Genomic DNA, 13,689 nt, shown 5'->3' on the forward strand with positions numbered 1-13,689 from the left:
ATTTGGGCGCGGTTCTTCCCCTCCTATCCCTCCCTACTCGTTTCATTTCAGGGTTAACACGGTGAAATATCGGTGCCGCTTATGTAAAATCTTGTACGAGTAACATTGAGAATCTAATAATACACACGGCAGTGAGGCCTGGCCCGAGGCGTAGAATCGGCGCTGCGTTCATTACCTGTCTTCGTGTGTACGAGGCGAAAAAGTGAAGAGAGTGAATTTTCGAGCGCGGTGAGGATCATCATCACCGGTCCGCGTTAGAGGTGCTCACGACCTAAACTAAAAATACGTTACGGGGTCCGATCAACGGCCAACTGGGCCAGTGAAGTAATCGCAGCTCAACGTCCCAAATATAGTCCGACATCTGTACATATGGACGAGGAGTGCCGATAGTTGGCATCCACAACCAACGTACTACAAGATCGCTAAGAGTATAATAGCGGCTGTCACCACGATTCTTCTTTCGATGACGTCTATTGTCGTTGGAGTAGCGAAGGTAGCGACCATCTTCTTGCGTGGTTAATCTTGTTGTGACGTGACCAGGAACGTCTTCAGGGATTTCTGAAATCATTTCAATCATGTTATTCCTTATTTAAAGGATAGAATTTTAATCTGTAGATATAGAAATAAAGAAATATTATGATCTGTATTTTGAAACGAATCGAATATTCTGAATTAGAGTATGATTTTTTTTTTTTTTTTAAATGCTTGTCAATTGATTAATTTTTTGTGGAAATGAAGGTGAAAGATAATATTCGGTTCGATTCGAAATTTCTTCACCTGTTTTAAGAGAGAATATATGTGAAGAATTTGGAAGATTTTCATACAAGTGTTGATTCGAATCTAATTTTGGTACGTCTAATTTGTATCCTTGAAATTCGAAAATTATCGTTCGAAGATGTCTCATACTCGTGTTTCTAAGCTACGTAATATTTTCTTTGGAGGCTGCATTATTTTCAGAAATATGAATCGACCGTTCATATTGTGACAATATTTTATTCTAAGTAAACCATGTAGGAACACAGCGTACATGGTTTATTTTCCTGAGGATATGTAACTTATAATTTATTGAAGCTATTTTTTTCATTGATATTAAAATATCTCAAAAAACCTCAATACTTAATATTAAATGTAAATATTCATCCAATTATTTAACCAATTGAATAATAATTCAACAATAAATCTAAATATCTAATTATAATATTCTCCATATATAAAAATACAAGTTTATCGATTTTTATCGATTTAATAATCTCTAATTAAATTGAATTCAAATTCAATAAATTTTTCGAATCTAACATTTCAAATTTGTAGACTTTCTGATTTTAAATTTTCACAAAGTGCCTTAAAATTAAAACTTCTCCATTAAAGAGCCTGAAATTAATTTTTCGTGGGATCTCGAGATACGGATCTTTGCCAGAAATTTAATTTTGCAATTTTCGTTAGTATCCTCGTGGACAGATCATTTGCCAGAAAAACTTACACTATCGTACGTTCGCTTTAATTCGATCCACGACGACACGTGCGTATACTTATAAATAAATGGCACGCGATTGTTTATACGTCGATACTGACTGACGACATCATGAAAGTGGTCGTGAATGTTTTGCATCAGATGTCTGGTTCTGAGTCGCGACATAGTATATACATATTAGAATCATTTTAGTTCTCGAGAGAGATAGATCGAGCAAAAGATGCGATGAGAAAAGAGTTGGAAGTGTAGGGTTGACTTTCAAGGAAAATTCAATATAAATAACGCGAAGAATTTATGTACAGGGTGAATATAATAATTTTATTAAATTTTATTTAAATATCTTACTTAATCTTCTAAGAATAGAAAGATATATTGAAATGAAAATTGGAATTTTGTAGTAGATAAATATAATTGATGTTAATAATTTCTTTTTATAGATAAACTTGTTGAAGTTATATAAAAAAATTGTTTTGTTAAGTGAAATTGGATAATGGCATATATCATATAAGCATTTATTTTATATTTGAAGTATTTCTTGATATTGTTGAAAAACAAATTGTGAAATTATGAAGTTATTTTATTCACCCTGTGTATGACCCTGTTCTGGGTTATCAGTCTGCTTTTTTTTTTGCTCTGACAGGATAGTTTGAAGGACATTGATTTTCATGGGTGATTATTTTAAGGAAAATGACGAGGAAGTCTTGTTTTCATGTTAAGAAAAATAATAATATAATACTTTTTAATTTTTAAAGAATATGAAAAAGAAATATTGGAAAATGAAAAAAAGAATATAATAACAAAACATAAAAAAAAGCATATTAAAAGGATAGTAATAAAGATAGAATGAAAAAAAAATAAATAAAAAGATAATAATAAAATATACTTAAAAAAAAAAAAAAAATAACCAAGAATATAGAAATACTTTTAAAACAAAAATTCTAAAAAAAAAAATAATTAAAAAATTATTAATTTTTTTTATAAAATCTGATTTAAGTATATTTATTAATTAATTTTTTTAAAATTTTGTACACCCACATATTTTTTACCAAATTTATTTTAAATCACGAAATTCATTCTGTTTCATCAAATTGCAAGAAAAAAAGCAAACGAACAGACAGTTTATGACAATATGATGAATTCCACATGATTAACTACATATGAAGCAGGAAAAGAAGAAGAAGGTAGATATAAAGAAGATACGAACTGAGCTAACGTAACTATTGTTGGCGAAGAGTCAGAGATTACGTTTAGAAGAACGATATTCGAATTCGTTTAAACAGAGATACTTGCAGATTAAATCTAAACCTTCAACAAAATAATTTTTCATTAAATACGGAAATTATTCCTCTTTTCCTAACTTAATCGTTTAAAAATCCTGATATTATTTATATAAATCATATTTCTTTTAATACTAATTAATTAATTTAAAAACAAAGAGAGAAACAATACAAAAGAAAAGAAAAATAAAATTTTTCTTTTCAAAAGGGAGCAAAAGAGAAAAGAAGGTGATCTCTGTCTTTCATTACACGTGCAACTCAATGAAAGCATAACTCTATTTTTATATCGAGTAAGAAATCTGTCTACGATCGAACACGTGGTCGCCTTGAATATCCACATCCTACCCTTAACCCTATCTATTATTTTCACTCTCTTATTAACTCCTTAAATAATAATTTTTTTTTTTTTAAACGAAGTTCAATAAAGTATACAATTTTTGTATTCAATATCAATCCTGCTCCCGTTTAACTTTTATAACGATTATCATATAATTTGAAAAGTTACTTATCACAAATTCTATTGTACTCTAAAAAAAAAAATACCGACAATTCTAAATATTTTTCCTTATTTCGATTCATATATGAAATTTTGAATAAAATCAAATATTGATCCAACATTTCTAAAGTAAGGCAAAGGTTTAAATTAAATTACAATTAAATTATTGAAAGATCAACATTCTTATCAATATATCATTCGTCTCAAAATAATATTATCGAGTAAAGTATACGCGAAATTTCGAACGTCGCAAAAATGAGGGCTGGCAACCGTTGGCGAGGATAGGGTGAGAGGGAGCTGCACAAGACGATCGGAGGACGAAATGGTAGCAGAAACGACAGGTATTGTCCGCGGTCCTAAATTATTCGACGTTCCGTGCCACTAGGTTGAACGGGAATGTTTGGCAGGTTTCGAGCAACGGGGACGTGGAGGAAACGCAGAAAACTCTCATCTATCATGTCGGAACGTGTTACAAGCGAAAATAGTCGCAAGGATACGCCGAGGTCGGACTTGGCGAGAAACGTGGACGGGATGCCGGCGTCAAGGGTGCGAGCGGATTATCAAGCGTACGCACCAACTGCTGCGACACTGTCATCATCGTCAAGCGTCGATAGCTTCACGGTGTTTCCCTGGAGAATATCATTTTTAAATTTAAAATTTAAAAGTAGAGATTTCAAACTTTGAAACATTTTTTTTTTTATTCGAGAATTTGAAAGTTGAGAAATTGAATATTTTAAAATTGTTGCAAATTTTGTGAGTAGTTATTTCGAAGAATATTGTTTTTAAATTTGAAATTTAGAAATTTAAAGCTTCTTCTTCTTCTTCTTCTTTTTTTACTTGAGTATTTGAATCTTCAAAAACTTAGAAGCGAAAAGCTTAATTTTAGAGTTTATACAAGGTAAAAACAAGTTGAAAATGTGACACAAAGTTCGCAAGAAGGTCATAGAATATCAGGTACACGTGCACTTAACTCCGATATAACTTGTCGAATGACACGTTAGTTAACTATGATGTGTTTATGTGTAAATTTTACGAGACATGTAAAATAATTACTGTTATTAATATAAACTATCAAGATGTTTTAAGTTTATCAGCAATTTTCTGGGAAGAATATTCATTTTAAAGTGTACCATATTATTAACCGACAAATATAATTTATTGCAATAATTTATTATAAAATAATTTTTATTATTAAGAATTTGTTTCAATATTTTTTAATTTAATATGAGAAGAAAAAGGAAAAATATTATTTACATAAAATATTAAATTAAATTTTGTTTCCATTCCATTTTACAATTTTTATTAGTTTCACAAAATGAGCTCTACAAATTGTATAATTTATCGAACTATTTTTATCAAGAAACAAACTATTTATAAAATATTATGAAAGTGTTTATAAATAGTTAACAATATTATAAATGCGGTATGAGACATTCATTGTAAATATCTGAGTGAATTCGAATATGTCAACGCGCAGTTTCTAATAAGTTGTTCATGAAATGGAACAACTGTTGTTGTAATTTGAAAAAAGATTAAATAAAACAAATTTCTAAATGAAAACTGTTTTAATATTCTTATTACTTACCTTTGAAGTTACCATCTCATTTTACGTCATCCGTTATAATAGATATTGATATTAGGAACTGGACAGGTGTGTTCAGGAAAATGGTTTCATTTTTCAGAGAACGAATGGCACCAGAAGATGAGTGAATTAAATTATTACAGCACTTAATATTCTGAAATAACAAAAAATTTTCTTTATTAAATATAAATTACAATATAATTAAAGCAGATAAAAATTATATTTAAAAATGTTACAAGTTAGAGAAGAATTAATAATTATAAAAATTTTGATCCATAAAAAAAATAAATAGATATAAATAGATATATCCTTTTAAATAGGGACGTTCATTGACTATTTCAACGAAGCAAAAACCCATTTCAGCAAGACGAATGTGCTCAGGAGTATTTATAATTCCGTGCTTCTTGTAAAACGTTGGATTATTTTTGTGTGCTTTCAATGATCAGAGAAGACGTAACGTCTGCTATCCTAAGATATGTAACTTGCATGAAAATATTTAATATAATATATATTTTTAATAAAAAAAAAAAATTAAAATTACGAATACAATGTAAAAATAAGATAAAACATAAATATATTAGAAAATTGTTTCATTCATATTTCAAATGAAAACTCTTATATTATTTATATTTAATTAGCATGTATAAATTGATAATTTAAGAAGAAACGTCATCTTAATAGATACTGACGTCTCGAAAGAAATCGTGATGTCACGATATATCCTTGAAAGAGACGCTATTATGGCCGGTCAAGCCTACGCTCTAGGCCAGGGGCTAGGCTAGGCTATTTCCGCTATTCAGCTTATGGACAAAAATAGTCCTAGAGAGCTTTCGAACGAAAAGCTGCTGGGACCTCTGGTGTCCCTCCGGAGAAAGATGATTTTTGTACTTCCGCTATTTCAAAGGTATCTCTTTAACTCTATTCTGTTATCCATTCCTTGTTACAATTATTTTAAAAGCAAAATTTTCTCTCATATTTCATCATTTTTTTTTTAATTCTCATATTACTGATCGATAAATGAAAACTTGGACACAATGAGAAAAAAGTTTGACACTTTTTAAATTTATTTTTATATTACCAATATCACAAAAAATTTTCAATAAAATATTTCTAACTTCTTATTTTTATATAAAAATTTTCATGTTCTCATTAACTTTATATATTCCTCATTTTCTTTTTTAACCTAAAATACATATAATCTAAATTAATTTGCATTATATTTTATAAAGTTTAGTATATAGAATTTGATAAATAAAAAAAAAAAATAATTTTCCTGTAATTCTCCAAAAGCTAACAAGAATCCATATTATTCATATCAAAGAACAAAACGATTAAATTTTCATCACCTTATTTAACAATCTTCTCGTTTCGAAATTCTGATTTAATTATGCATGGTTGCAAGGGACCGTTTACCATTATTTCGGTAATTGGCGCGAGCAATTAATCTCGACACACCCACGTAATCGCGTTACGTCGGCGCATGCGCGTGCTTTTTTCGAAAACGATTTTCTATTTTCCACTGTGGCGATGCGTGCGACAGGTGCTTGGCCGATGCCAAAGCGAAATCGCGCACAGCCTGGCCCACACCGTTGCTTCTTGATAGAACATTACGATTTCTCGGGTGCACGGATTTCGAAACACGTGAGAGATCAGAACATGGGTATTTTCAATCGTCTCTTCTTTTTGCTGGCAGTACAACCCGACCAAGCTGCCTCTTGTCCTGGCCGGACCGATAGGTGAAGGCGATTGGATCGAGTCACCTCTCGTAGTATTTTTGGGTGGCCACATGATATCATTTTTCAAGCTTTTTTGTACGGGGAATAAAGTAGTTCTCGTTACCAATCAATTTTTTTCTTTTGAGACTTTATTCATTCATTAATTATTCTGTGAAATAAGAAAATAATAAGAAAATGGGGAATTTTAATTTGGAAATACATATGGAAATGATAGAAAATTTAGGAGAGATGATGGTTTATTTTAGGTGAGCATGACTGAATCTAAATATCTTAAGTTAAAGAATATTTCTGAAAAAAATTTCAAGATTTCAATGATCTGGAATAATTTATTGAAATATTTAATTGTTGTATAATTTCTCTTCTTTCAATCTTCACTTGAGAAAAGTGTGAAGATTGTATTTATCTTTATCTAGAAATATATGAACTAGAATATTCATATTATAGTGTACTATCTGCAATATTAATGATAACCAATCAAACCAATCATCTTTCTTTATTTTTTATCTCTTTGAAAATATAATTTCAAAAAAATAATGATTTGGAATAAAATAAAAAGATATTAAATATAATTTAAATAGTGACAAGATTAATTAATCTTGATTTCCAACAAATTTTAATAAAATAAATATGGCAATAAAAGAACTATAATAAAAGAAGATACATAATGGATAAGATACAAAGATAATTAACAGCAATTACCAAGAGAATCCTAAAGAAATTATAGCTTCATATGGTTCGTGATATCGATGTTGAATAAGAAGAGAAAATAGTGAAGTTAACCTAGTTCCATAGACCTCGTTCCTGACGCTCGCGACCTTTACATCTATCGTTGAATCCGGATCCAGAGAGACACAGAATGGGATCCACCTCGAGAGCTGCTCCACCTGCCACCGGATACCAGTGTGACCAGGCTGACCGTCCCGCAGTACGCCTACATAAATTGCTACTGCGTTATTTCGAGTGTTTTAGCCTTGGGTGCTGGCCAGAGAAAACTTTTGAAATATCGAGAAGCACTTGGTCTCTTCCTCGGCCATCAGGATTCTGTGATAAGTACAAAGTAGCACAAAGTGATCCGCGCGAGTAACTGCAACTAAAACGTGACGAGAAGAATATCATGCCTCTTCTCCTAGGATAGGAATTTGGAATCGTTATATTTGTTGCATTCATCAACGGTGACATGATTAATAAAGGAATATTTTCTTGAAGATTTTACAATGTTTATCATATTTTTAACAATTGTTCACAATGAAAAATATTATTTGAATCGTTTTTTAACGTGACTGTCCTAACATTTCTGCCAAGATTGCCACGAAATTTATGATACAATCTGTCACATACTATTACTTGTTCCTCGTTTTGTTTAATACGTTATTGTTGTATATAATTATTTGAATAAATTTTCAATCTTCTAAGAATCTTATGAATTTTTATTATGTGCCTGAAGAAAATTATTCGTAGAAGATGTAATGTAAAAGATGTATTTTGATAAAAATCAAAACTATATACCTAAGTATAATAACAAAATATAAGATAAAAGATATAATAAATGCAAAGATGCGTGTCGATCGATGGATAAGTTGGAAAGAATTACTTGGATTTTTCACGAGTTTGAAAAACTCAAACACACAGGTTTGGCACAACGGTGGATAGATTCCTTGACGAAAACGAGCTCTGGCCCGGAACGTCGACAAACCAGAACGAGAAATAATAATAACAGCTCACGCAAAGATTCCACTCGCGATTTCAATCTAATATTTAAATAGATTCTGCGGCCGGTGTTCGCGAACGAGCGTAAGAAAAGAAGACAAAGACGGAGATATTCTTCCTGGGCTGAATAGTCGGACGGAAGTTGAACCATACTTTCTTACCTCTCTTTCATTTTTCATTTTCTTCTCCTCGTTTTTCGCTATCCTTGTAAGAAAAACCATAACGGTTCAATGAACTTAATAAAACTATCTAGGTCGAATTAACTATTTATCTGTGATTTTGTTAGCGATACAATATTATATAAAATATTATTTTCTTACAATTATTAATCGATAAATAAACAGTTACCTTAATTAATAACTACTATTATTTACACGATTATTATTTAATCGCAATTGCATTCAGGTAAATATTCACATTCGAGTAAGTTTTTAAAAACATTTTTTCAACATCCAGACAAATAAGCTTCCGGACAAGATGACTCCGCTCCTGCAATTAAAACGATTAATCAGAGATATAAAAATTAACGAACAATTTACTTTTACAATTTAATTCACCAACAGGTTGCAATTTTAATAAATGGAAAACCATGCGATTAGTAGTAGCAATCGATGATCAATTACGCAATCCACGTTTCGAAATCGTCTTAACAAGCATCGAAGGTGAGCAACAAAGAATCCGACGATTTTATAGGATTGGCTAAGGTGGCAACAATTGGCATCGCGATCGTCACTTGTGCATCTACGGCAATCTTAGTGCTAATTAGAGAGTCTGCCGCCACGAGGAGGACCGTGGAAGAATCATTAATTTGTTTGACGTAACGCGGATTCGGATCTCGTTCAAGCTGAAACACGATGATCGAATTTAGGGCTCGAGACCGAATTTCGATCACGGATCCCCGCGAATTCTGAAAATGGACAGAAACGATCCAGTCAACAACGATCGTTACAACAACTTTGTTAAAAGATAGATCCATGGATTTCATCTATTCTTCTTTGATATATTTTAAAATTTTCTTCTTTATTATAAATTCATGTTAATGTATATATTTATAACGAAACATGCAAACTACGTTAAATACCTTTGAATTTTCTTCCATAATAAATTCATTGAAAAAAAATGTTGAACGTTAATGTAAAAATTGTATCAAACCTTGACCTTATGATGAATCAATTATAAGATATGAAAAATATTTTCAACGTACCACAAACAAATGCTGATGGGTGTCGCGTGCCTTATGCGGCTATACCATGCCACCTGAAATTCTTCGCTGCTATTGAAATGCCTCAATATGTGTAACGCGCTGCAACAGAATTTTCCAAGCGACCACGATTTATAATACGATTAATAATACATGGGTAAAAATAATTTCGTATCGATTACATTGAGCAACCTGCACTCATCGGTAACTACGTTATACAGCATGCTTGCGATACAATTTTATTAATAATAATAATAGTAAAATTAAATAAATATTTGCTCTATTTTATTTTTTCCTTATTTACAATAATTATTGTATAAATCTGAGTTTACGCTTTAATGGATAAGAAAATTTTATAAATGATAATTCATTCAAAATAAATTCCCTTAAATCAATTTTTCCCCCATAAAATTAGAGCTTCACACGATCAAGAATTGCATACGTCAAAATTTATTCAACGACGATCTCTCAGATCGTTTAACTCGAATAATTTGATACACGCGAATCCGATACAAAAGTTGTACAGTAAAAACGATACACACGTGGACACGTGGAAACTCTTGGAACAATGCCAGCGTCAGATTTTCTGACGCATTGTGATATATGAACGCGTGGTGAATTGTGCTAAACGGTTTAACGCATCGAAAGAAAATGCATATTTGATAGGGGGGAATGATAATTCATTTCAATCTAATTCGAATGTGATGAAATTAGCTGATTTCGCGATTGTCTCCAATCTATGATTTTTATAAGTTGTACAATTTCTCGATCCAAGTTATCATTCCACAATTATTGTTTTCATTAGCGTTTTTTTTCAAACATTGCAATAATACTTCGTTAGTACTTTATGTTTGTATTAATTTTGAAAAATAAATAAAACGTACGTGGAAAGAAGTAAATTTTTATCATATTTTTTATAAAATCTTAAAAATTTAAAATTTTATACATTCTTTTTTAATTTAGTTTTTAATTATATATTTTTATATATGAAAAAGATGAAATATTATATTATTATATAATCAAAATTATTAGTAAAATTTTTAAAAAATATTTTATAAATTTAAATGTATTTAAGATATAAGATAATTAAGTGATCTAATTTCAGATACGTTCAGTTAAAACGAATTCTATAGGAAATCGCTATTAAGTGGTAGGTGGAACAATAAACGTTAGGACGCGAATCAAAATTTACGATTTGAAACGGTAGGGAGTAATTTGTAGTAATTTTCCAGCAGTGATGCTCATTTACACGTATAAGAGGTTATTGTTTCGATAGTTTGGAAAATAGAAAACGAAAAGGATTCTAATGTATTTGATATCGATGCTTGCTCTCGTTTGTGATTTTAAGCTGTCTGAATAAAGAAAATTCGATCGATCGTTCATTCGATCCGATTGAAGAAATAAACCGTAAGAGTTGTTGCCGTTCGAACGTGTCGATACTCGCGTAAAATAAGATTCATTGATCACGTTGTGTTATTGACTACTTGTCACGCACTATATTCTACTTACATTAAAGATCGAGTGATTTATAGTATTATGAAAAAGTGAATATAATTGTTATTTTATGCGTATAATGAATTATGGAGTGTTCAATTCTTAGAATTCTGAGTGAAGTAATAAATTAAATAATACTTCGTAATAATTTTCTTTAATAACATTATTTAAATTATTTTAATAATATAATTTTAAATATTTTAGATAAATCTAAAAAAATACTATAAAAAAATTCTTAAAAGACTTTAAAATAATCTTGTTTAAGTCCTTACATGAGTATTTTCTAAAGCTTGAGATCCTAAAATTCAAGAAATTAAAAATTAATATTATTTTTGTTAAAAAAAATATATATATATATATAATATTATAATTTATTATTATTTATATTATAATTCATATATGAACTTCTAGAGATTTATACTGAGAGATCTGCGAGACGTTGAAGGGTTCTTAGGTCGTTCACCTATTCCGCTGATATTTATAGTTTTCCTGGTGATGCTCAACTGACAAGACGCACGATTATAATTAATCTCTTTCTCGGTAATGCTATATCGGTCTTGTTACGTTTTAAAAGTATAAAAGATTCTATACTTTCGCTTATATATCTGAACTTTAAAATGAATTTGAAATCTTTTTACCTGTTGGTTTTCCATCGAAGCGAATCACATTTGATCTATGCATTCAAAATCCTACGAAACAATACGCGATTAAAATATCAAGAATGTATTAACTAGGACAAATTTTGGCAAAACGAAAATGCGGTTACGTCATATAAAATCACGTGCATCGATATTACTTTGTAAGTGCAATGATGAGTATACGCGGTTGCCCTTGGATAAGATCCAAAATTGTTCCGGCACCTTACTTTGAAGCAGCTTCATACTAAAATACCAACTGCGTATTTAATACCTAATTATATTTGCCTGATGCGTAAGGTAAAATATAAAAGATACCTGAAACACCTGTCCTTTTTCTACATTTGATATTTATAGAAATCGCGATATGTTTACATGGATTGGTCGTATTTGCACTTTTCCTTTAATCTCACCTCATTGTTTTGATAACCCGAATTATGATGTAAGTACAAAGCGTAAAATACGAGTTTCTGCAAGCATGTCTTGTGTCAGTTTGACGGCCAGCCATGAAGATATTTATGCTGGACGACAACGAAGTTTAAATTTATTTCATATTAAATGAGCTGTTTGCCTAAAAGTATTTAAATACGCACATTATTCTGGCCTTTCAATTGTATCGACTGGTTTGTCGCTCCTTAAAGAATGATGGAAATATTATATCATTTTTTAGATTAATTCAAATCAATCGTTTTGTACATATTTTCAATAAATTATTTTTATTTTATGTAACGATAAAAAAAATAAAAGCAAATAACATTTCTAACCTTTTATGGTTTGCTACAGCTACCAAAACACGTCTTTGAGCAAAAGGCATCACATCCACTTGGCCAAAAGATGAAAATTTCTCCATCAACTAGAAGAAAATATTTATATTTAGATGTTTCTAATGATATTATTAAATATAATTTTATATTTGAATATACCTGTTTAATATCTACAGATGGTGATTTTAATTTCACGTGAAGCCATTCTGGTCTTGATAACATTGGATCTGGACCATCAAATTTCTAAAATATACACATAAATATTACAATAATTAAAATTATTATTTTATATATCTTAGTTATCAAAAGAAATATATATCCTCTCACCATATACATTTCATTGCCTCTTGTTATATTTATACAATTTACAAAGTTTTTTATGCTACTTATTAGTTCAGCATGCGTTACTTTTCTTTCTTCCAAACCTCTAAAAATAAAAAATATTATTCAAGATCAATAAATACGATACAATTATAATATAAATATTATATAAATATCGACCATACGTTCCAAATTTATGTACACAAAATATATGTGCCATTTTTATATATATATATCCAGCAAAGTAAGCATCCCATCCAGCAGTGTGATATTTTTTTTCATCTAGGATAATATCTGAGTCTATAATATAATAAAATTTGAGAATATAAAATTATATTAAAATATAATAGATTTTAATAAATCATCATAAAAGTAATTTACTTGAAGATTCTTCATTAATTGCTATCTTTGGTGAATTCAAGGTTAATAATTTTCCTTTAGTTGTAAAATATTCGTATAAAGTACTCAATGAACTTATTTTCCAACTCACTTAAAGAAAAACATGTTCATATGTTTATACAACTTTTATATTATTTATTATAATTTTTTTTTCTTTTTATCATTGCTTTTTACCTTCTTCCTTGCTAAATAATTTTCGTACTTCGTAACTTAAAAATTTTGTGTCATATATTTGTGGAAATAATTCATGTATATTGCTTTTGAATTCATTATATGAATCTAAAATATATATAAATTTAAATTATATAATTTATTAAATATTGTAAAAAAACAATAAAATATTATTTTATTAAATATTATATGGAATATTTAATACTTGGCAATGGTTTATAAAATTGTTGATGCATAAACATTAAATCTAAAAGTATATTATGTCCTATTATTATTTTTTTAGAAGAGGCCAAGAGTTTAAATACTTTAGAAAATCCTATGTAATAATCTAATAATTCTTTCTCCAAATTTTCTTCATCATTTTTTCTTAAAAGTTCATACATGTCAGGTAATACTTCTATAATACCTACCTAAAAAAAGAAACAACTCCGTAAA

General features: G+C 29.5%; 2 protein-coding genes across 4 annotated transcripts in view; both read right to left on the minus strand.

The window, feature by feature from the left end:
• Positions 1-175: 175 nt before the first annotated feature.
• Positions 176-4,018, minus strand: LOC102675824. Of its 2 annotated transcripts, XM_031510471.1 has the most exons (3): positions 3,819-4,018; positions 448-558; positions 176-361 (listed from the first exon to the last, which is right to left on the minus strand). In XM_031510471.1, the coding sequence occupies exons 1-3, from the start codon at positions 3,931-3,933 to the stop codon at positions 336-338; spliced, it is 252 nt and encodes an 83-aa protein (XP_031366331.1). In that variant the 5' UTR covers positions 3,934-4,018; the 3' UTR covers positions 176-335. The 2 variants fall into 2 exon arrangements, with proteins under 2 accessions (XP_031366331.1, XP_006615692.1); XM_006615629.2 differs by having other exon boundaries at positions 176-558; positions 3,819-3,989.
• Positions 4,019-6,170: 2,152 nt separating this feature from the next.
• LOC102675593 (pre-piRNA 3'-exonuclease trimmer-like) overlaps positions 6,171-13,689 on the minus strand; it is an 89,242-nt gene continuing 81,723 nt past the window's right edge. Inside the window, exons 6-16 of one of the 2 annotated variants that reach the window (XM_006615628.2) lie at positions 13,460-13,664; positions 13,258-13,362; positions 13,066-13,173; positions 12,870-12,984; positions 12,691-12,790; positions 12,523-12,606; positions 12,364-12,452; positions 9,474-9,572; positions 8,644-8,758; positions 7,262-7,652; positions 6,171-6,710 (exon numbers count right to left, since the gene is read on the minus strand). In XM_006615628.2, the coding sequence (XP_006615691.1) occupies positions 8,701-8,758; positions 9,474-9,572; positions 12,364-12,452; positions 12,523-12,606; positions 12,691-12,790; positions 12,870-12,984; positions 13,066-13,173; positions 13,258-13,362; positions 13,460-13,664 (963 nt within the window). In that variant the 3' untranslated portion in view covers positions 6,171-6,710; positions 7,262-7,652; positions 8,644-8,700. Of the gene's footprint in view, positions 6,711-7,261; positions 7,653-8,643; positions 8,759-9,473; positions 9,573-12,072; positions 12,171-12,363; positions 12,453-12,522; positions 12,607-12,690; positions 12,791-12,869; positions 12,985-13,065; positions 13,174-13,257; positions 13,363-13,459; positions 13,665-13,689 lie in introns of those variants that run through there. The other variant, XM_031510469.1, reaches the window with a different exon arrangement.

This window comes from Apis dorsata, unplaced genomic scaffold (genome assembly GCF_000469605.1).
Source record: "Apis dorsata unplaced genomic scaffold, Apis dorsata 1.3 scaffold_227, whole genome shotgun sequence".
Classification (NCBI taxonomy): domain Eukaryota; kingdom Metazoa; phylum Arthropoda; class Insecta; order Hymenoptera; family Apidae; genus Apis; species Apis dorsata.

Bases quoted from the DNA above. Each gene is read 5' to 3' on its own strand.
- LOC102675824 (XM_006615629.2), bottom strand. From the start codon at position 3,933: ATGTTTCAAAGTTTGAAATCTCTACTTTTAAATTTTAAATTTAAAAAT. The intron at 559-3,818 runs GTGCGTACGCTT...AAATGATTTCAG, and splicing joins TGACAGTGTCGCAGCAGTTG to AAATCCCTGAAGACGTTCCT.